Source organism: Lithobates pipiens, unplaced genomic scaffold (genome assembly GCF_037356315.1).
Source record: "Lithobates pipiens isolate NorthernLeopardFrog02 unplaced genomic scaffold, aLitPip1_a1.2 Scaffold_3, whole genome shotgun sequence".
NCBI classification, from domain to species: domain Eukaryota; kingdom Metazoa; phylum Chordata; class Amphibia; order Anura; family Ranidae; genus Lithobates; species Lithobates pipiens.
Window position 1 is genome coordinate 75,827,941 of NW_027507790.1, and position 24,005 is coordinate 75,851,945.

A 24,005-nucleotide genomic window follows, 5' to 3' on the forward strand; every position below is an offset into this window, starting at 1 on the left:
TTTGGGTAGTCAAGGAAAGAAAATTCCAAAAACCATTAGTGTACATACATAAAACGCATCTAATTTATTGCTGCTTATCAAACCCTGAGAAAGATTTAAGCAGCAACAAGTGTTGGTAACATTCAGCTGCTATTATAACCAATTTCAAATTTATAAAACTAAAACAATTCACCACTATATCCTAAACCAGTATATTAAAAAAGGAACAAATACACAGCATAATCTTTTCATAAAAAAATAACAATATTTCTACAAAATGTGGCACAAACAACTAGAGTGGCTACAGCACAGAATTGTCTGTACATGAGATGTATACACTAAATATACACTCAAAAAAAAAAAAAAAAAAAAAAAAAAAAAAAAGTCCACAGCACTGTGTACAAAGCACTTAGCACGAGCGGGAAACCAATAATAAATTTATTTAAAACAGCAAACACCTCCTAATGATTTTAAAAATATTATACCCAACACGTATACATCTAAAAAAAGCACATCAAACTCTTGAATTTACAGAAATCAGACAGATACTGACAGCAGGTTAAAGATACTCTTTAGGCAGTGAGCTGCTTTGACAGATTCACATAATAGTCACTTTTTTTTCTATATTTATCACTTTTAGGGAAATCCCATCCCAGCTGGGTTCAAATAGACTAATTTTGGTACTTAAGGTATAGTAAAACTCTTTAGAACTACTAAAAACCGAGGAGTTTTAGGCAAGAGGTACAAAATATGTTTCTCATAATCTGTTATAAATGCAATGTGTGATGATCTATCCATCTTCATCTACAATTGTTGTATTGCAAAAGAATTTCTCCAACCAAGTGGAAGAATATTCTAGTATTAAATAGAGTTAGAATGGACTGTGAGGGAAGTTTTTATAAGTGACACACTGAAGTAGCTGTATATTTATTAAAAAGGCATCTTTCCTAATGCCCATTCAGACACAAAAATAGATATGGCTGTCATTGCACACAGGTCTTCATTTTTCAATGTATGAAATGTAACAGCTTGTATTGCCTCTAGCAGCCAAATAACTCATTTCAAATGATTTGTTCCCGAGGACAACACGGGCGGCTTTGTTGCAGAATACGTAATAAATGAGGGTGACAGATTTCCAAGTATGGCAAGTAGTTTAACTATATTAATTCATGATATGTATGCAGGGCAGAGATAGAGGACAATCTACGTCACTTTGGCTTGATTAGAACTTATTCAAAAGTGGTTGACAATTTCAATCAGTGACAGATTTGCTAACATGTGAAATCATTTAATGTCAAAATGCAGCCAACACGGATACATCAATGCTGTATAAAATGGACTGCATAGTCCCCAGCATTCTTATGTTTTATAGTGACTTCAGGTCTAACATTACACACCACTGATTTGCATCTCTATTCCTTCCTAATTGGCCTTAACAGGAGGCGTCACATTGCACGGAAACCCATGACCATGAATGACAGTAAATGCTGCGCCTGCGTTACCCACAGAAAGAGGCGCATGCACCTTTTTTTTTTTTTTAGAAAAACGCGGCCCCTAGGAAAATTGCATGGTAATTTTGACCATGCGATTTCCTCACACTGCAATTTTACATGCATGGGGTCGATGCGTTTGGCTGTGGGAATTTCTGCGATTCGTGCACCCATAGGCTTGAACCTAGCCTTAAGCTGGACAATGTGAAAATTTGTTTATTCCAGTTTACACTATGGTAAACCCTTTGCAGAGCTACAACACCATCGTTTGCCTTTTTACTCCCTGCAGCAGTCAGGGGAAACTACTGGTAATCTCTCACTTTTGGAATCTTGTAGAGTTGATCAAACACCATTAAATAAAATTGAATTTAGGCTCAACACACTTCATTCACCATATTACATAATATAGTGGATGAAGTGTGTTGCGCCTGAATATAATTTTATTTAATGGTATCTGATCGATTATAATCCATGGAGCGGGAGCCTTCCACAAGTACATATGATTTATAGACTTGGTAGGATATTGTAAAGTATTTTTTATATAATCTTGTTGAGTTACAAAAAGTTCCGCAAATCCTACTTGGCGAGTCGCTGACCCAGAACATACATGTTAAGGTGTCTGGTCAAGGGATAAGCACACGCTTCTTCTAGATTGGTGACTCAAAGTCAAAAAAAGATTTGGACGACACTTAATAAAAATAAAATAAAAAAATAAATAAAAAACTCAAACCAAAGTAGCAAAGACGGGCCCCAAAAATGTATATCCTAGCAGGTTCCATTTACAATTCAATTTTGGCTGGCCTTAGCATTTAAGAAACCCTACATTAGGCCTTAATTACAGTACCAGCAAGGAGCTACAATATTGTGCGGTGTAGCAAAATGTAATGTTAAGAAATGTGCAATTTATTTGATTAATGGATGCCTGTACTAAAAGTACAGTTATCCTTTATCAACTTCAAGCTGCTAAGTACAACAACAACATGTGTACTGTACCAACATATATGTTGTACCAAGTAAAACATATGTTTTTAGCTGGGCAATTTTCTGGTTAGGGCCTCATTCACATGGGCGCTGTGACCCATACATTGCGCATTTTGTTTACGCAGCTGATGCCCATGTAACTATGGAGCAGGCAACCCATGTAACGCAACATGGATGCAGCGGCTGTATGGACACTGACATTTGACAGGTGTGCATGGGCACACAAGTGGTTACCGCATGAACAAATGGCCACAGTGCCCATGTCATTGAGGACTTTAAAGTGCATGTAAACTGCATGTTCACATGCATATTAGTTTGGCATAAATGCACGTGAACATGCATTTATGCCAAACTAATGTGAATTTACAGGCATAGAAATGCACAAACTGAAAATAATGTCAACCAAAATAGGAAAAACAAAATGATATTCTATTGTGCATCTACATGCCAAGTAAAATGTGTGTATAAAAGAAGCCTTAGTGCAGCTCATGCGATCAGGTTGGTCCGAGTGACCTTGCGCATGTCATCTGTTTGGGTGGGAAAACAATGAGCCAAATATCACTACCTCAGGACAAAAATCAGACTTACAAAAAAAGTCAGAACAAAAAACAAACTAAGGATTATGAAAATCTTGGTAAACTTTCAGCACTCAGAACCTGTAATACTAACTTTGTTTTATTTAAAGCTAAAAAGCAAAAGGTTTTTTAAAAAATATGGGCACCAAGGTTGTCACCTGGCCAATCAAGTTTACATTATGCATTTTTCTTTGCAATAAATTACTTCAAAGAATTTGTTTCTAAACAGGAGTGGTTTATGTGCTAAAAAGGAGCTGGTGTAGGCTGAGGAACTCATGGAGATCATTGGTCGTTAGCTCTATCCAGACTTTCTATGACCCTTCCAAGACGGATATTTAACAACCTTATTTGGTTGTCCAAGTGATCAATTTTTTCTTCCAGGTTGTTATTACTGTTCCTCCTCCAGTAAAGGCCGACAGGTCCAGTCATGAAATAGATGGCCACGACAAAACATAGAGGCAACATGGCATGCTCCGGTTCTCCTTCATATTTCTGCAGGATATACACACAGGACAGTCCAAAAAGGGAGACTCGAACCAGCCAGAAGAACCGTCCAAAAATCATATGCAGGATGTAGAAGAAAAATCCCAGGAACAGAGAGGCAAACCAGTAAGCCAGAAGAACAGCCACCACCAGCATAAGTGCCCTGGTGGGGTTACTGGCCACCATTGTTGGGCTAAAGTAGTGAGAAAAGTGGGATGCTGGAAAACAAAAATAAGTAAGTGTTAGGTTACATTTTTAAATACTACACACAGAGGACTAGAAATTATTGAAGCTTACATGCCCAGACCAGATTTAGTAGCTTTAGTATACATTGGGTAACTTGACATAACGATATGACCAATTTGCCTACTTAAAGGCCAAGTTTAACTTTAGTAACATGTTACCATGCAACACAGAGGTGCAGGCAGAGAGCTCTAGACAGTGTGCGCAAGAGCCCGACATTGCACCCACAATCCAGCGATTGCGGCTGTGATGCTCTGCAGAGAACCTAGAAAAAAAAAAAAAAATGCAATTTCTGCACACTTCCAGTGTGATCTCAAAGAGCCCTCCTAGTTCTTATTGCAGACTGCAGAATGATTACCCTTCATGTTGTAGAGCTCCAAGAGTGGGTGAGTAGTTTAGCAAGACAACTGGAAGGGTTGACATTCAATCCACATAAATGCTCTGAGCAGGGCTTAAAGCAGTATTAAACCCAAAATGTATTATATTGCAGCCTAGCAATCCTTGGGTGAGGTGGCTGCATCTTTTTTTAGTTTAAGGTTTCCCCCCCCCCCCCCAATCCGTTTTCATCTGGCGATCTGGCCAGTAACACACCTCCTGTATTAACCGGTTCCCGACCAGCGCACGTTGATGTAAGTCGGCAGAATGGCACGGGCAGGCATATTGGCGTACAGGTAGTCCAATCTTTAATGCTGCACTGCCATCGCGCTGCCGGCGTGCTGGTCGGGACCCCCCGTAAGTCCAGTCGCGGGTCCCACGGACTCTATTGCCACGGGCATACCCACGATTGTCTCACGGGGCGGCTGAACGAGGAAATGCCGTTGTAAATAGCATTTCCCCGTTCTGCCTAGCAACTAGTGATGCTGATCTCTGCTCCATTTGATTGGAGAAGAGATCAATGTTCACTAAATTAAAGCCCAGCCCCCAACAGTTAGTAACACACCCCTAGGAACACTTAACCCCTTCACTGCCAGTGTCATTTACACAGCAGCGATTGACAATGGACCCAAAAATGTGTCAAAAATGTCTGATGTGTCCGCAATAATGTCGCAGTCACAAAAAATAAAATAAAAATAAAAATAAAAAAAAAACCTGATCGCCATTACTAATAAAATTTTTTTTAAAAATAATAGCCATAAAACTATCCCCTATTTTGTAAACGCTATAACTTTTGCGCAAACCAATCACTTGAGATTTTTACCAAAAATATGTAGAATACGTATCAGCCTAAATTGAAGGGGGAAAAAAAAAAATGTTATATATTTTTTGGGGGATATTTATTATAACAAAGTAAAAAATGTGTTTTCAAAATTGTCGCTCTATTGTTATTTATAGCGCAAAAAAATAAATAAAACACAGATGTGATCAAATACCACCAAAAGAAAGCTCCATTTGTGGGGGGGAAAAAAATAAATAAATAAAACATTGTTTGGGAGCCATGTCGCACGACCGCGCAATTGTCAGTTAAAGCGACGCAGTGCCGAATCTCAAAAAAGTGGTCTGGTCTTTGACCAGCAAAATGGTCCGGGGCTGAAGTGGTTAAAGTACCCTCACTCTTGCTCAAGGAGCACAGGGGGCAGACATACTGGCTGGATTACTAGATAAAGATATAAGAAAGCCTAAAAGTTTTTTATTTATTTTTTGCCTTGACATACACTAAGATTTGTGCTTAGTGTCACCAAAATGAAATAGGTAATTTAAAGGCTTCAAGAAAGCTACTTAGGGTTTGGTGAAAGCTTTTCAAATGTTTTATAAAAGCTTGTTGTATACTGTGCTCTCTTAACCACTTGCAGACCGGACCATTTTGCTGGTCAAAGACCAGACCACTTTTTGCGATTCGGCACTGCGTCGCTTTAACTGACAATTGTGCGGTCGTGCGACGTGGCTCCCAAACAAAATTGACATCCTTTTTTTCCCACAAATAGAGCTTTCTTTTGGTGGTGTTTGATCACCCCTGCCGTTTTTATTTTTTGCGCTATAAACAATAGAGCGACAATTTTGAAAAAAAAAAAAAACAAATTTTTTACTTTTTGTTATAATAAATATCCCCCAAAAATATATAAAAAAACATTTTTTCCCCTCAGTTTAGGCCGATACGCATTCTTCTACATTTTTTTTTTTACCAAAAATATCGCAATAAGCGATTGATTGGTTTGCGCAAAAGTTATAGCGTTTACAAAATAGGGATAGTTTTATAGCATTTTTATTATTTTTTTTTTTACTAGTAATGGCGGCGATCAGCGATTTTTATTGTGACTGACATTGTGGGGGACCCATCGGACATTTTTGGGACCATTGTCATTTATACAGTAATCACTGCTATATAAATGCAGTGATTCCTGTGTAAATGACACTGGCAGTGAAAGGGTTAACCAGTGGGTGGCAGTGTAGGGTTTAAGTGTTCCTAGGGGTGTGTTACTAACTGGGGGGGGGGGGGGGGGGGGTGGGTTGGGCTTTCATTTAGTGAACACTGATCTCTGCTCCAATCACATGGAGCAGAGATCAGCGTCACTAGTTGCTAGGCAGAATGGAGAAATGTTGTTTACACAGCATTTCCTCCATTCGGCCGCTCCGTGAGACGACCGGACTCACGGGGGTCCCGACCAGCGCGGGAGCGCGCCGCCGCGCTCCCGATGGCAGGGCGGCATTGAATATTGGACGTACCTGTACGCCAATATGCCTGCCCGTGCCATTCTGTTGACTTACATCGTCGTGCGCTGGTCGGGAAGTGGTTAAAGGCTGAAGTCCAATTGTACATGTTCTTCAGATGCCCATACAGTAGAGCTGCACAATTAATCGTCAAGAATCATTAATCGCGATCTTAACTAATGTGTTTCACAATTATTTCTATGCAAAGAATTCTCTCTGCTCTTCTGCAGCCACAGCCTTCAAAAGAAAGAAAAACTGGGCAGTCTGCCAAGAATCAAAACATTCTTTATCAGTTGAACTTAAGTAGAAACATTGTAACAATTTGTCAATGGAATAGACTAAGTGAAAAAAGTTTAACCACTTAAACACCTTTTTCTGACATTTGTTGGGTTTCAAATTAATCTTTGTTTTTGCTAGAAAATTACTTAGAAACCCAAAACATTATATATATATTTTATTTTAGTAGACACCCTAAAGCAGCCTCTCAACCTTTTCAACACAGAGGAACCTTTGAAAATAGTTCTCCGTTCTAGGGGAACCCCTGCTAAAAATTTTAAAACTACAACTCGTGATACAATAGTGTGATGGTCAGTGGGAAGAATGGGCCTTGTAAGGAGGCAATTCTTCCCAGATAGCTAAAAATATCAATGGTGTCAGTGGGAACGTATCAGAGACAGAAATAGCCCAATGCTGAAGGAAACCCTAGCAACTTTTGGAGGAAACTTGGTTGAGAATCACTGACGTAGAGAATAAAATAGTGGTTGTTGCAGTTATTTTATGTTGCACTGTATTTACGCAGCAGTCTTTCAAATGCAATTTTTTTCTGAAAAAATTACTTTAACTACTTTAGCTCCAGAAGAAATTTACCCCCTTCCTGACCAGAGCACTTTCTGCGATTCGGCATTGCGTCGCTTTAACTGACAATTGTGCAGTTGTGCGACGTGGCTCCCAAACAAAACTGACAACCTTTTTTTCCCCCCACAAATACAGCTTTCTTATGGTGATAATTGATCACCTCTGTGGTTTTTATTATTTGCGCTATAAACAACACACAACAATTTTGAAAAATATTATAAACTGAGGAGTACACACACACACACACACACTCCTCAGTTTAGGCCTATGCGTATTCTACATATTTTTTTGTGGGGGGACCCATTTGCAATAAGCGATTGATTGGTTTGCGCTAAAAATGTAGTTTTTAAATGGTGGCGATCAGCAATTTTTTTTTATCGTGACTGCGACATTATGGCAGACACATTGGATATTTTTTTTTTTTTAACACGTTTTTGGGACCATTGTCATTTATACAGCAATCAATGCACGGATTCCTGTGTGAATGACACTGGCAGCAAAGGGGTTAACCACTAGGTGGCAGTGTAGGGGTTAAGTGTGTCCTGGGGCGTGTTTCTAACTGTGGGGGGGCGTGGCTGTGTGTGACAAGTCACAGATCTCTGCTCTAATCACACCATCTCCCCGTTCTTCCTCCCCGTGAGGCGGTCGCAATAGAGTCTGTGGGACCCGCAACCCAACTCACGCACGCGCTGGCCGCCTCTTAAAAAGGGCAACATACAGGTACGCGATTCTGCCTGTACGAGCCCTTCTGCCGATGTATAGCACTGTGAGGCGGCAAGTGGTTTCTGAATTTTAAAAAAATAAAACTAACCAGTAAAGTTAGCCTTTGTATAATGAGAAAGATTTTACACTGCGAGAATTGCAATCTTTCTTCTAACCAAAAATTCTCATTTTTGGCTAGAATTGTACAACTCTACCATACAGTAACTAATCCTTATCAATTGGAATCTTACTTGATACTACTACTTGCTTCAAGGAATTCACTCACAGGCAGTAATTTTAAGCACTTCAGACCCTTTGAAGGTGCCCATGAGGTAGATTCACCCTCTCCATTTATCTTGGTGACTGATTGCAGAGAGTGAAAGTAAATCCCAGATGAGCTGTCCCAGGAACAGGAGTAGCGCCCTCCCCCCCCGATTGAGCACTAGCTCTGGTGACAACCAGGTACTTCCCTCAATTTAAAGGGATTTCATCTGACTTCCTGTTGAGGCTATAAAAGGGGAAAAAAAAAAAAAATAAATAAAAAAAAAAAAAAGAAGGAGAAAACCCCCCCTATGGAACAAAGATGACAAAAAAGTTTTGGCTTTAGCTCTACTTTAAAGGTCAGGCAGATATTTCACATTCAATCAATTCCGAGGAGACATCTGTCTATGACCAGCCACACTACACTTTTCTGCACATAATGGCCATAATATTAAAGTGGAACTTAACATCAGTCACTGAATTTTACCTATTAGGTAAGCCTATAAGTAGTATAAATATCTCCTAAAACATGCACCATTTAGGAGATATTTACGGTACACGCAGCCAGTGACATCAGTGGCGCATGCGCTCTAAAGGAACGTCCACCCGTGCTGTTCCCTCAGAGCCCAGTGACCAGCGGGAATGACATCATTGTGGCTCCTGCTAGTCACAGAGCTTGAGTCCTCGAATCCGGAAGCAAGATGGGTTAAGATGGAAGCGGCCTCCAGCTGACATTTTGGCATGGGAAGGCTTTGTTTTAAGGCAAGTTTAACATAATGTGTTAGTATGTGAAGCATACTAGCACATTATGGCTTTACTTTGCGGTGAAAAAAAAAAAAAAAAAAAAAAAAGTCCAGCGGTGTACAACTGCTTTAAACCTTCAGGCTGGTATAATAAAGAAACATTGTAATACAACAAATAATTTCCTTTAAATGTACAAAAACCACAAATTTAAAAATGACATCCTGGGACAGTAATTTCCCTCATTGTGGAGGGACTCAGTTCCTGCTGTGGCTATGGGACAGAAAGGAAATCTAGCCAATGGGACACAGGTGGCAAAGGGCCATAAATGCAGATGTCTTGCCTCCCAGCTCTGCTCAGAAAGATGGATGGGTAAGATGCAATTCACCTGAAAAAAAATAGGATTTTTTGTACTCACCGTAAAATCCTTTTCTCTGTAATTCATTGACCGACACAGCTCCTCTTAGCCATTGGGTTTTTAGCCATACAACTAATGCCTAGTATTCTACTAGTGATAACACAACACTCAGAACTTAGTTCCGCCCAGGGGGTGGTCCCTTGGGCTACAACCCTCCACCCTGCCATGCAGTCATCAGTACGTCAATCAGTATAACGTAAAGAAAAAAAAAAAAAAATAAAAAAATAAAAAAAAGGGAAGGAGGGGCAGGTGATGTGTCGGTCAGTGAATTACAGAGAAAAGGATTTTAAGGCAAGTACAAAAAAAAAAAAAAAAAAAAAAAACTAATTTTCCCTTACATTCACCGACTGACACAGCTCCTCTCTTATCCATTGGAACGTCCCCAAGCAGTGCCAAACGAGGGGGGGGGGGGGGGAACCCCAGCATAAAAAACGTCAACCACCATGGCAAGTGGGAACTAGTGAATTTTTTTTTTTTTTGGTGGGTAAAGAGCGTGGAAAAAAAAAAAAAAAAAAAAAAAAAAAAAAAACACACCACAAAAACCAGGGCATCCTCAACAGGAGTTCTTACCCAAAACTGCAGAAGTAATGCAACAGTGCATTAACTTAACAGTACTGTGTTTTTAACGAAAAAACAGGAAATCTATATTGCAACTATACAGTCGCCTGCAAAACTTTGCGGCCAAAAACAGGCATCAGCTGATGCACCGGCGTCTACTTTGTAGAACTTGGTAAACGCGTGGACAGATGACCAAGTCGCCGCTTTACACACCCGAGAAACAGACATCGGCCAAGGCTGAAATTTGCCCCTTGATGGTGCTTAATGCCAATTTCTGTTCTACTCCTTGCTTAAGAAACAGCAGGATCCTGGATATAGAAAAGGAGTGTTGATGCCATCCTTTCTCCTCACACAGACATAGGCCTTCCAGGTACGATGGTATATCTTCCGGGAACACTTTTGTGCTCTCAACATAGTTGGGATCACCGAGTCTGACAGACCCCGGTTCCTCAACACCTGGCTCTTAATAGCCATGCCGTTAAAGCAGGACGGAGTATCGGACCGTGAGACAGAAGGTCCTCTCGCAACAGCAGTCGCCAGGGAGCATCTGCCAGAGGCACCAGGCCTGCGTACCAAGGACGCTGAGGCCAATCTGGGGCAACCAGTATCACTGGTATCCCCTCGGCTTCCACTCTGCGAAGCAGATGAGGTAACAGTTTCAGTGGCGGAAAGGCGTAGATCAGCTGGTACTGTTCCCACGGAGCCACCAGCGCGTCCGACGCGTCTGCCCACAGATCTCTTGTCCTAGACACAAATCTTGGCACCTTCTGATTGAGACGGGAGGCCAGCAGATACATGTCTGGTGTGCCCCACCTCAGGTACAGTAACCTGAATATCTCTGGATGCAACGCCCATTCTCCTGGGTCCAGCATCTGGCGACTCAGATAGTCCGCCTGCCAGTTCTCCACTCCCGGGATGCAAATGGCCGACAGGGCCGGTACATGTCGCTCTGCCCACTGAAGTATGTGAGCAACCTCCTGTGCAGTGGCTGAGCTTCTTGTGCCCCCTTGGTGATTGACATAGGCCACCGCAGTGGCGTTGTCCAACTGGATCCTGATCGGATGCCCTTGCAGTCTCATCGACCGTGTGGAGAGGCACAGCCTGATCGAGCAGATTGATCATCAACTTGGATTCTTTCGGCAACCAGAGGCTGAATCACCGGGGACCTCAACCACCATATCAGTGAGTCTGACTGACTGGCTCACCTGGATCCGTCGATCCAGGGACAACTGAGATTTGTCCCATTTTGTCAAATTCTCCTGATGCAGGACTCGTGTGGAACTGGGCATACGGCACTGCCTCGAAGGAGGCTACCATGGGGCCAAGTACTCCCATGCAAAAGCGCAGCGACGACCACTTGCGGTTCATCTGCAGTTTTACCGCGGATCTGAGAGTCTGCAGTTTGTCTGGAGGGAGAAAAACTCTTGCTTCCCTGGAGTCCAGCAGCAAGCCTAGGTACTCCAGACACTGGGTCAGTACCATCACCGACTTTTAGGTTCAACAGCCACCCAAATTCTTGCAGGGTCCGCATGGCGATTGCCACATCCTCCTCTAATTCTGAGGCGAAAGATGCCCTCAGGAGGAGATAGTCTAGGTATCCTTCGATCGCGATCCCACTGTGCCGTAGCAAACGCCAAAACTGGAGCCAATACTTGGTAAAGACCCAGACCAAAAAAGGGAAGAGCAACAAACTGGTATTGGGTTTCCCTGATTGCAAACCGCAGAAATTTGATGCAGAAGGCATATGGGTTTGTGCAAGTACGCATCCTGGATATCTAAGGACACCAGGGAGTCCCCGTGATAGAGTGCAGCGACTACTGAGTGAACCGATTCCATTCTGAACCTAAAGGCATGGGTACTCTTACCGCCAGTGGCATTTTTAATAATGTCATCCAAAGAGACGGTCACCAAGGAAGGGAAGATCTGTCAGGGCTTTTTTGGATGCCTGGTCAGCAGACCAGCATTTTAGCCAAATCAGGTGCCTCAGCACCACAGCTGACACTGAACCCTGGACAACAGAGGAAGAGTATCCAGGGCCGCGTCACAAAACGTACCCAAGGCCTTGCACTAGTTGGTCTGCCAGTTCCACACAGACTGTTTTTCCCACTCAGTCAGTGTCTGCGACACAAGTGCGGATGCCAGTACTGGTCGCACGGCTGACCCCACAAGCGTAAACAGGGACTGAGCCACTGCCTCAGCCTTGCTGTCTGTGGGATCTTTGAATGCAGGAGTCCCTTCAACTGGGATCGTGGTTACTTTATTTAACCTGGATACTGGGGGGTCCATGACCGGAGGAGCCGACCACTTCTTGAGAAGGTTCTCCTCAAAAGGGTAACGCACCGCCATGTATTTGGGGACCGAAAAGGTCGACCCCATTCCTTGTAAATGAACTTGTCAAAATAAGTCAGATATGGGAACACCTTTGGCTTGCAGGACCCAAAAGGGACCGGTACATCAGCAGAGGGATCCCCTGGCTCCTGAATCTTCAGTGTATAACGCACAGCTGTGATAAGTGCTCTAACAAGAGCTTTGTCGCATCCGGACAGGGACTCATCCTCACTGTCCGAACGGTCCTGGTCAGCGTCGTCAGACAAGACAGAGCAAGGGTCACCAGCCTCAGCAGGAGCCGAGTCTGCGTCAGAGCTCTCCCCAGAGGACAGGGGGGGCACCGAGGCCACTTTAGTGCACCTTTCTTCCCATGCACCGCTTCCATCTTGGCAACGAACGAATTGAGGACCGCCATCAGGGTGTCCATGGGCACTGCGCAGTACGCAGGTGACCCAGTTGCAATTGCCTGGATTTCGGGAGAAGAAACACCAGTTTCTGAAGCCATACTGACCCTACCCTGTCTGCCACCTGAAGGGGACTTAGGACAGCGACAGTCCCACCCTCCTTGCTGCCGCTGGCTGAGGGGCTTTTTCTCGCCGGACTCACCACCCTGAGGAGTTCTGCGCTGTCCCACAAGTAGTGCCTGTAGTCCGAGTGCTCCCAAGTGCAGAGGAAACCAAAGCTGTGTCGGTGGCAGCCCACAGAAATAGCGCCAAACCGCTCTAGAAAATGTGCTCGAGCTTCAAGAAAAATGGCCACCCAGCGACCAGTATAAAGACAGAAAACACAGGGAAAATGTCAGAGCACATGAGTCATGCTGCTGCAAGAGAACACTGAAAATGTGTTCAGGCTTCCAGAAAATGGCTGCCAGTGTCCTGAAAAGGAGATCACTGGGAAAATGGTCGCTGAAGCCCAGGAAGGCACGCTGCCCTTGCCCACACCTAAAATGGCTGCCAGCAGCTCCATGAGGTACCGGAACAAAGTGATGAAAGAGAACACAGCGCCACACCAAACAGCCGAACCTCACAGGCACCTTCCAGGGGCATAACACACAGGACACCACTAGAGCCAGCCCCCCCATGCCAGGTGACAGCCCACCAGATAGCCCCTGTATATGCACACATACACCGCTCAGCAGTCACATGCAGCATCCCCCCAGTGGAAGGGGGGGGGGGGGGAAGGAAGATAGGGACAGGAAGAGAAGAGAGGGAGGTGAGGGACCCCCAGAATCGACCTCCCAGGGAATGCCCAGCTGCTCAACCCCACTGAGGCAGGGAGAGCTGTACTTACTAGTCCTGAGGAGCTGGGAGACATTCCATTGCAGAACCACTCACTTATCAGTACAGGGTGGCTGCTGGCCTCGGTCCACTGACGCAGACATCAGTAGCCCGGTCATATGTGGACCCCAGGGCATAAAAGCTCACCAACCACCTCTGAAGCTGAGGTTTTGTTGTGGCCTGCCGAGCGCGTAGCTGCGGCCTGCACATGCTCGATGCCCGGACTGGGGAGACTACAAGGATAAGGGTATCCAGCCTGTCACCCAGCCGGCTGTTGATAGCAGATCACAGGATCATCTTGCGCAAAAAGACAAGCTTCTGCATAAAAAAAAAAAAAAAAAAAAAAAAAAAAAGCACGGACCGATGGGCCCGCAGGGTTCCTAGGTCCTTCTTCACTAGGCAAAATAAAACTGATGACTGCGTGGCAGGGTGGAGGGTTGTAGCCCAAGGGACGACCCCCTGGGCGGAACTAAGAGTTCTGAGTGTTGTGTTACAACTAATGCCTAGTATTCTCCTAGTGATAAGGCTAACAACCTAATGGCTAAGAGAGGAGCTGTGTCGGTCGGTGAATATAAGAGAAAGCACCTAGCATGCGAAATGCATGAGGGTTGCCCTCTTTAAAGCCTGATCGAAGGGAAGAGTGCTTGAACACAACCTTTCCTGATAATGTCAACTACGCCGTTTCTACAGCAGTAGATTTACTTTTAGGCAGCAGTAATGGAACGCTTTCAGTCCATCAGGGCAGGACAAAATGTTGCAATAATATTTGACACCTTATCTACAGAATGTTAATGATGCTTACAGGCATGCATCACATAACTCACCATCAATTCCCAGTACATCAAGTAAGTCTGTCCATATTCTCCATAACGTGTCCACCAAAACATCTACTCCATACACAAATCTCTCGGTTAATCGCGAAAAGAACTATTAGAAGAAAAGAGAAAGTAGTTAGTAGCTTGACCAAGGCATAAAAGATCTAATGACCCATGAGTGTATGGCCCATAACCGACGTAAGGCTGAATTTGTTGCATAGATCAAATGGTATGGTTCCTGAACAATTAAAGTATCATGCTCCTCATATTGCTAAATCAGGATGGTCAGATTTAAAGGCATTGTAAAGGCAAAAGTTTTTTTTTTTTTATCTAATTGCAGATAAAAAAAAAAAGTGTGCAGCAGCCTCCCCAGCACCCCCCAATCATATACCTGAGCCCCTTCTCTTGGCAGCAATGTCCACACGTGTCTTAGCCAATCAGGAGGTGTGTCTGGGACAGCTGAGACACAGTAGCGGTGCCATTTGCTCCCATAGCTGTCAATCAAAATCAGTCAGCCAATCAGGGGAGAGAGGGGGAGGGACTGGGTATAGGCTCCATGTCTGAATGGATACATGGAGCTGACTCGGCTTGGGCGACCCTGTCGCAAGGTGCACTCACCTGGGGGGGTTGGGGGAAGAGCCAGGAGAGCAGAAGAGGGGCCTGAGAAGGGGAGGATCTTGATTGCCCTGTGCAAATCCACTGCACAGAGGTGGCAAGTATAATGTGTTTTTTTTGGGGGTTTTTTTAAATAACAAAGGGAAGACGACTTTACAAACACTTTAGTGTCCTTAGTCTAGGCACAGGTTCACTTTAAAGTGCAATTCCAATCAAAACCTAAGGGTAAACCTACTCCCAAACCCAATGGGATTCAGAAGTATAGGCATCTTTTCTTTTACAGAATAGATAATATATTCTTAGAATGAGGGTGGGAGTAGGTTTAGGATTGGTTAGGGTATGCCTGGAATTCAACTTTAATTTTTTTTAACTATTCCTAACAAGCAGCAAAACATTAGTCATCACTGACCTTTCTAGCTGTGACTAAAGCCAGTTTCAAGTACCTGATGTTTGACTGATGGGCTGCCAAGTTTCTGTTTCTACTAAAAATTAAGGGGAAATCTGTGATTGTAGTGCCTGTTATAAGGAAATTAATCTTCAACACTTCATAACACCTGCAGCTACAGATATGTGCACATGCCCAAGTAACATTTTAACACGGCCATCTAGTTAGAAACATGGGCTTCACCAATATGGTGGCATCAGCTCAGGCTCCACAAGGATAGCTTTGGGAGTGTAGTGCAGCCGCAGTATTACACCATCAAGCGTAACATTTCCAACACCTTATGGGCAATGCCAAATACCTGTGTCGACATTCTGAAGGCTAAATGTCATGAAGTTAGACTTATGACCTATATGTGCCAGGAATTTGAGTTGAAAGCCTGGTCAAAATGGTCTGAATAAAAACTTAATGCAGTATTTTTTACTTTACTTTAAAGTGGGAGTAAACTTCAATCTAGGGCTGAAAGAAATAATCGATTAATCGACAACTAATCGATTATGAAATTAATGGATTACTATTTTCATAATCGATTAATCGGCCAGTAACAAAATGGGGTTAAAGTTAATGAGTCTGATGATAATTTACCAGATTGCCCCTTTAAAAGTATATCTCCCCTCTAATGGTCTATACAGTACATCTCCCCTCTAATAGTCTATACAGTACATCTCTCCACTAATATATACAGTATTTCTCTTCTGTCTGTTATTCTCAGAGTGGATTAGATATTTTGCTCCCTAACCATATAGTTATTTATATTTACCACTGCATATAGAGATAAAGAATAAATTGCCTTTTTTTAAAACTTTACATATTAACTAAATTATACACCAGGGCTTGACAAATTTGCTTGGAATCTAGGAGCCAGCTTAAAAAGTTAGGAGCCAGGTCGGTAACGGCGATCCGGACCTGTCCCTGGCCTGACATGGAGACGAGTGAGGGGAAGATAGCGCCGCAGCCCCCCCCTTTTTTTTCCTCAATTAATAATATATATATATATATATATATGGCAAAAGGCGCCAGATGACGCCCGCAATCACTTCCTTCTCTTCACTTTGGGAAGGAAATGGGCGGGCAGTGAAAAACAGGCAGGGGAGCTTCACTCAATTAGGAATTAGCATTATTGGAATAGGGTGTAATTTCTACATCCACCACAAGATGACGCCAGACTACCGAAAGATTTTAGAAGGCCGCAAAGCCGCGGCCTCAAATACTGGCCGGCGCGGCCCGATGCAATTGTGCGGCGGAGTTCGGGGTCCAAATGGAGACGGGATACCCCAGCAGCGTTGCCCCAGTCGCCAGGACACGAATTCTAGGCGCAAATGCGACCAGGCGCCCGGGGTTTGTCGAGCCCTGTTATACACCACACTTTTTTTAAGGTTATTAACCGATTAATCGAAACAATAATCGGTCAACTAATCGATTAGGAAAATAATCGTTAGTTGCAGCCCTACTTCAATCCCTGACTTAAATATAGGTAGTGTAAATATCTCCTAAACGTGCACCATTTAGGAGATTTTTACTATACATGCAGCCAGGGACATCGTGTATTCTGAAGGAATGGCCACCCAGGTGGGTTTAGGAGATATTTAGTTAGTACAGGCAAGTCATTATCGGCTTACCTGTAGGTATAAATAAAAAGGAAGACTTAACTTCCTCTTTAAGCAAATGAATTAGAAAAAAAAAGTTCATGTGGATACAAGGCTATATGGCACAATATGAACTGTGAAGACAAATACAATTATAAATAACGGTCAATAAAACATTAAAAGGTTTCCGAAAAGGTGTCATTTGCTGAAGTCTGATGGTCTGAATTATGAGAACATTGGGTGGTTAGAGATCTACCTATATTTGTTTATTACTCTGGACAACTGATTGCGCAATTTGACGGAGCCACCAAATCACACACATGCATGTTTATTTTCTTTACAAAAATTTAAGAGGTAATGATCACCATTTCCTTAAAATGGATTGTAAACCCCATTGATGAAATGGGCACATATCTGCAGTGTTATCTCTCTTCAACGCCCATGTCCCATAGCTGTCTCTTGCTCCATTCTTCTGTTATCAGCCTGATAACTCCTGTCAAGTTCTCCATCACATATGATAAAAGCAGCAGGAGTTTTGTGTTGGGGAGGATGCTATAAATAGATTAGCAGAGCCCTGAATATTTAACAAACAGAGCTCTAAGTCTACCTATGAGGAAAGGTGGTGTGTGCCTTTCCTCCAAACGGCTGTCTTGGCTGCATGCCCAGGCTTCACTGCAGTGTTAAAGCGGTTGTAAACCCTTACAAACCACTTTGACCTACAGGTAAGCCTAGATTATGGCTTACCTGTAGGTCCAAGAAATATCTCCTAAACCTACACAGTTTAGGAGATATTTGCCGAAAGACAGGCACCGCTGTCTAAGGCGCATGCGCTGTAGATAGCAGCACGCATGGGCACTGAGTGTGCCGCAGTTAACGGCGATATGCCGCGAGTGCCGACTCCCGTGGACATAAGCGACATCATTGCGGCTCTGACGAATGACAGCGCCGGAGCAGCGAGACCCACCAAGAAGATGATGGAGGCTCCGGACTACAGGGGACAGCGGTGACTTCGCTGTCTCCTGTGTCAGGTAAGTGACACATAATGGACTACTATGCGATGCATAGTAGTCCATTATGCTTTACCTTTGCAGGGAATCAAAGAGGAAGTAAACTCATCAGGGTTTACTTCCTCTTTAACCAGGAAGAGAAAATCTCCTAAACACAATGTGCACTTTCTAAACAGTATATAAATATGAAGACAGAAGATATACATGTAGGGAGATCTGTTTCATCTCAGTATCATCTGAATCTGTTTACTCCACTGGGTATATGTGAGGGTTTACATCCACTTTAAGAGAAATTCTCAGACATGTCTGAATGTGTTTGACACACACACACACACACACACGTTTTAGTCCTGGTTCACATTGATGCGATTTCACATGTCAAATTGTATGCCAAATTTCCAAAAGCAGTACTGTACTACTTTTGGCGATTTTGGGTGAGATTTCCATTGACATCTGCGTAGACACCCACACAGATGTCTCTGAAATCGCCCACAAATTTGGGGTTGACATGTGGAAATTAAATCCTGCAAGTTCAGATGAACTCGCACAATCTCATTCCTGCTGTCAGTGTGAACCTGGGCTTAATGATGTAAAATTTGGTCATCTTGGATCAGATTAAGAAATTTCTGCATATTTCTATTCTTTTCTACTTCTGACCACAAGAGGGAGAGATGTATAACTGAAACGCCAAGCTGATTTTTCTGTAACAAAGATAAAAATAACCCCAAAAACCACACACGTTTTAAGAGAATTTTTTTTAGCAAGATTTTGATTAGATATTCAACTACAATATATGCGAGTCATCAGAAAACGAAACAGAATAATTTAGAAGGTACAGATTGAAATAAGAAAAAATGTACAGATCTTCTGTTACACCACTGCATAACTGTTTCAAAGTATGTTCTTTTAATCAGCACATAAAAAGAGCAGAGTAAACAAGAGATGTCCATTGAATGGTGTGATGTGTTTAGGTAAAGTGGCAAGGTCTAGGGGGTCATCTGTAGGACTGAAGAAAAGAGAAGAACCAAGAGCTAGAGTACAGAAAGGAAATTGCTGAAAGCGCGAGGCAAGGGGAAGTACAGGAGGAAGGAAGAACGGACTTTTACTTGGGGGTGGAGAGAGCATTGCTGGCCTGCAATAGACAAGATAAAAATGAATTGTCACCATCTACAGTATGTCTAAAGGCCACAGTATTTCTGTTATGAATTCAGGCGCTCCATGGATCCTCATATGATAGATAAAAAGGGCAGTCTCCAGGGACAAAGATAATAAGACTGACTTGTTGGTAAATCTTCTAGAAAGAAGACCAAAATAGGTTGATGAGCCTACAAGACCACCAGATATACAACACGGCCCTCACCTCCTGCATTGGTCAGACACAGAAGGGTTGATTTACTAAAATTGGAGAACACTTTTTCAGTTAAAAGCTGAACTCCATCTTTGGATACACTTTAGGCCCCTTTCACATGGACACCTCTGCCAAGCAGAATGCACTTACTCAGCGGGGGATCTCTCTGCTGATCCCGACTGAGTAGGCAGATGACAGGTCCGTGTCCACTCCACTATGCAGAGCCAGCACGGACACAGTCCCGCTCTCGTCTATGGGGCAATCAGATGGAGACAGACTGCCTGTTTCCATCCGATCCATCGCACAGCTGGGGAATAGGACAACCATCAGTCTGTGGTGGACAGGATCAGATCAGATTGCTGCGTGGGTCACTGGACATGTGTCCGCTGTCATCTGCTGCTCCATAAAAGTGACTGGAGGTCCGATCAGATCCACCTATAAAACCGACAGGTGGGCCTGATCAAACAGCCCATGTGAAAGAGGCCTTACATAGTTTGTTAGGGTTAAGCTGGCCCAGATGAACCAAGTCCCTTGCAAACATGTGAGGCCACTGGACGTCCAGTATAAAAATGCATATAGTTCACCACATACAGCATATCGCACTGTGTTTGAGCCAAGACTTGCATTCTCATACTCAAAACACTATCACAGCGGCGCCGAGTCAGAGAGGTGGGCTGATAGTGTCACAAATCTCTGACTGAGCCAATCAGAAGGAGCTTTGTATTTTTAAAACACATTGCTTTCTCTGAAATTGAAACCGATTAGATAGACTATTGTGTTCTGGGTAGTATCATCTTGAACCGAGAGCACTGGGCGGTAATGCTGTATGTAGCCTCAGCTACATACAATTTGAACCGCACATCCAGCAGCCTCACATGTTTTTGAGGGACAACGTTTGTTTGGGCCAAGCTGGCTTTAGCCACTCCAAAACTCTACAAAGCCTACATGCTCCAGCTGAGTTTGTATTAATATTCTGAGAAACCAAAACATTTTTCTCTAAACTAAGTGTAGGCAAGCACCCAGTGCATACAACAAAGATATTTATGCCTAGAACTACAGGTAATAAAAAGGGAGAAATATTTAGATAACCACAGCAAGTCTCCTTGGTTTGGCCTGTATTGTTTATTTGCAATTGGAAAAAAAAAAAAAAAAAAAAAAAAAAAAATAGTATTTGAAAACTTGATTTGACCCAAATTAATATCCCTTTTAAATGGCATAAAGATAGAGTGAGAATAGGAAGAAAGGAGTTGCAAAGTTGAGAATGATTTGCCACAAACCATTTTCTTCTAATCCTAGCTTAGTTTAAGCTTTAAGCTAATTTTGTTTTTATTATATTAAAAGAACAGTATAACATTTTCAGCCAGACTGGGCACAAATTACCTTATTGCAATATATATATATATATATATATTTCTCATATGCAATTGTGACAAGTCTCATTATAATTGAACGCCATTACAATATTACATTTCCTTCTCAATCCGCATTGCTTTAATTTTTCTGTAAAATGCAATATAGCAGCCTGTGTGGCAAAATACTCCCAGAGGGAGATAACTTCTAAAAGGAATGTAGACCCTGCCGGAACAGTGAAAAGGAATAAAGTGGCAATTTATTGAGCCAGCTGCGCGGTGGGGAAAGACCAAGCCACGAGTTTAGGAACTTTTGCCTTTTTTTCACCTAAAAACTGAACTCCATAAAATCCTGTGTATCAATGTACACAGTCTTTTACCAGAGTTTAGGAGCTGCTGCTGTAAGCGGAGCTTCAACCTCCCTGAATTAGGAAGAATCTCATTCAGGATAGAAGTGTTTTGATCGATGGCTGTGGGAAAGCTTTTGTGTTTTTCGGCAATCAACGTAGGCAGGGGGTACATGAAGCCTTAGGCTAGGCTCACGCTGCTGCTGAACGCAGCTCGCAGCAGGGGTCCGACACATCCATGAATCAGGGCCAAATTTTTGCCTGAATTTGGCCCTGAAACTGAGCCACAGACGCACAAGACTCCTGTGCAAGTCGCTCAACAGCCGCAATGGACATATGTGAACCAGCCCCATAGAGAGATGGTCAAAATCTCCTATCATGCACTAGTGTAAATCCAACCTTAGGAGTTTACTCCCCAGGTCATCTTTGCTCCAGTAGTCTTTTACTACATCCCCAGTCTATCTTCTGTAGTGAGAGTCTTCCAAGCACCCCGGTTGCCGCTCTACAGTCTGATTTTTATATTTATATATATATATATATATATATACATAGATATATATATACATAGATATAGATATATATATATATACACATACACACATATACACACACACACACACACACATACATATATATATATATATACATATATATATATATACACACACACATACACATACATACACACACACACACACACACACACACACACACACACACACACACACACACACACCTGTATTGAGATCGAGCATAGTATCTATGGAAGTTGATGTAGATTGCACGGTGATTACAGCATGCACACCTCCTGTGTTACAATGTATTGCATGAAGGAGATGAGAGGAGGAAGGAAGGCCACCATAGCGATACATTGTGTAGGATCTGGGTTATGTAGGAGGGATGGGGATGATGGAGCCATGTGCAGAGCACCCCCGCCCCCCCTCCCGGTCCCATCCACCCACCTTCTGCACGGCTCTGACGTTCTCCTCCCCGAACACATTGCTCATGGTCTGGTAGAAGCCGGTGGCCGCCTTGCGGAACGAGTTGTTCTGCTTGTCGTGTCCCCGGTGGTTCCGGGTGGCCTGAGCGCTCAGAGCCCCGGATAGGAGCAGCATTAGGGTGAGGAGACAAGGTAGGCGAGCCATGTTCACCGACACAAGACGTCTTCCAGTCTGTATAAGGCTCCTCCTCCGTCACCGGAAGACCCGCCCCCTATTACCCTCCTCCTACCGGGGACATTGTCATATTGGGCTCCACAGCCATTCACTCATCGCCTTATATAATCCCCTCTCTCTGTACACGCCACATTGTGTGTATCACCGACCGTCACGCCTCAGGAGATGGAAGCATTTCTCCTTGGCCTCATTCACACAAGGTGTATTACAGTGTATGGTTCTATGAGGGTCCTATTCATCTGTGTACAGTCACAGGATAGGCGTTCCATACATCTCCATGTATACAGTCCTATTCATGTCAGTTGCGATGCAATGGCTGCATGGACACGGTCTTCTCCTAATATGACATCCAAGGGGGTGCGTGTCCATGGACTCACACAGTCTGCTCCTAATTTGACATCCATGAAGGTGCGTGTCCGTGGACTCACGCGGTCTGCTCCTAATATGACATCCAAGGGGGTGTGTGTCCGTGGACTCACACAGTCTGCTCCTAATTTGACATCCATGAGGGTGCGTGTCCGTGGACTCACGCGGTCTGCTCCTAATATGACATCCAAGGGGGTGCGTGTCCGTGGACTCACGCGGTCTGCTCCTAATATGACATCCAAGGGGGTGCGTGTCCATGGACTCACACAGTCTGCTCCTAATTTGACATCCATGAGGGTGCGTGTCCGTGGACTCACGCGGTCTGCTCCTAATATGACATCCAAGGGGGTGCGTGTCCGTGGACTCACGCGGTCTGCTCCTAATATGACATCCAAGGGGGTGCGTGTCCGTGGACTCACACAGTCTGCTCCTAATATGACATCCATGGGGGTGCGTGTCCGTGGACTCACGCGGTCTGCTCCTAATATGACATCCAAGGGGGTGCGTGTCCGTGGACTCACGCGGTCTGCTCCTAATATGACATCCAAGGGGGTGCGTGTCCGTGGACTCACGCGGTCTGCTCCTAATTTGACATCCATGGGGGTGCGTGTCCGTGGACTCATGCAGTCTGCTCCTAATATGACATCCAAGGGGGTGCGTGTCCGTGGACTCACACGGTCTGCTCCTAATATGACATCCATGGGGGTGTGTGTCCGTGGACTCACGCGGTCTGCTCCTAATATGACATCCATGGGGGTGCGTGTCCGTGGACTCACGCGGTCTGCTCCTAATATGACATCCATGGGGGTGTGTGTCCGTGGACTCACGCGGTCTGTTCCTAATATGACATCCATGGGGCGGTGCGTGTCCGTGGACTCACACAGTCTGCTCCTAATTTGACATCCATGGGGGTGCGTGTCTGTGGACTCACGTGGTCTGCTCCTAATATGACATCCAAGGGGGTGCGTGTCCGTGGACTCACGCGGTCTGCTCCTAATATGACATCCATGGGGGTGCGTGTCCGTGGACTCACGCGGTCTGCTCCTAATATGACATCCATGGGGGTGCGTGTCTGTGGACTCACGCGGTCTGCTCCTAATATGACATCCATGGGGGTGCGTGTCCGTGGACTCACACAGTCTGCTCCTAATTTGACATCCATGGGGGTGCGTGTCCGTGGACTCACGCGGTCTGCTCCTAATATGACATCCAAGGGGGTGCGTGTCCGTGGACTCACGCGGTCTGCTCCTAATATGACATCCATGGGGGTGTGTGTCCGTGGACTCACGCGGTCTGCTCCTAATATGACATCCATGGGGGTGCGTGTCCGTGGACTCACGCGGTCTGCTCCTAATATGACATCCATGGGGGTGTGTGTCCTTGGACTCACGCGGTCTGCTCCTAATATGACATCCATG

At 44.1% G+C, this 24,005-nt stretch overlaps 1 protein-coding gene across 1 annotated transcript; it reads right to left on the minus strand.

Annotated features, from left to right (window-relative positions):
- Positions 1-402: 402 nt before the first annotated feature.
- Positions 403-22,257, minus strand: BRI3BP (BRI3 binding protein). The gene is made up of 3 exons (XM_077461823.1): positions 22,009-22,257; positions 14,362-14,464; positions 403-3,726 (listed from the first exon to the last, which is right to left on the minus strand). The coding sequence occupies exons 1-3, from the start codon at positions 22,189-22,191 to the stop codon at positions 3,308-3,310; spliced, it is 705 nt and encodes a 234-aa protein (XP_077317949.1). The 5' UTR covers positions 22,192-22,257; the 3' UTR covers positions 403-3,307.
- Positions 22,258-24,005: the final 1,748 nt, after the last annotated feature.

Bases quoted from the DNA above. Each gene is read 5' to 3' on its own strand.
- BRI3BP (XM_077461823.1), bottom strand. From the start codon at position 22,191: ATGGCTCGCCTACCTTGTCTCCTCACCCTAATGCTGCTCCTATCCGGG. The intron at 14,465-22,008 runs GTGGGTGGATGG...TTCTTCTAATAG, and splicing joins ACGTCAGAGCCGTGCAGAAG to TTCTTTTCGCGATTAACCGA. The intron at 3,727-14,361 runs GTGAGTTATGTG...TTTGTTTTCCAG, and splicing joins TGATGTACTGGGAATTGATG to CATCCCACTTTTCTCACTAC.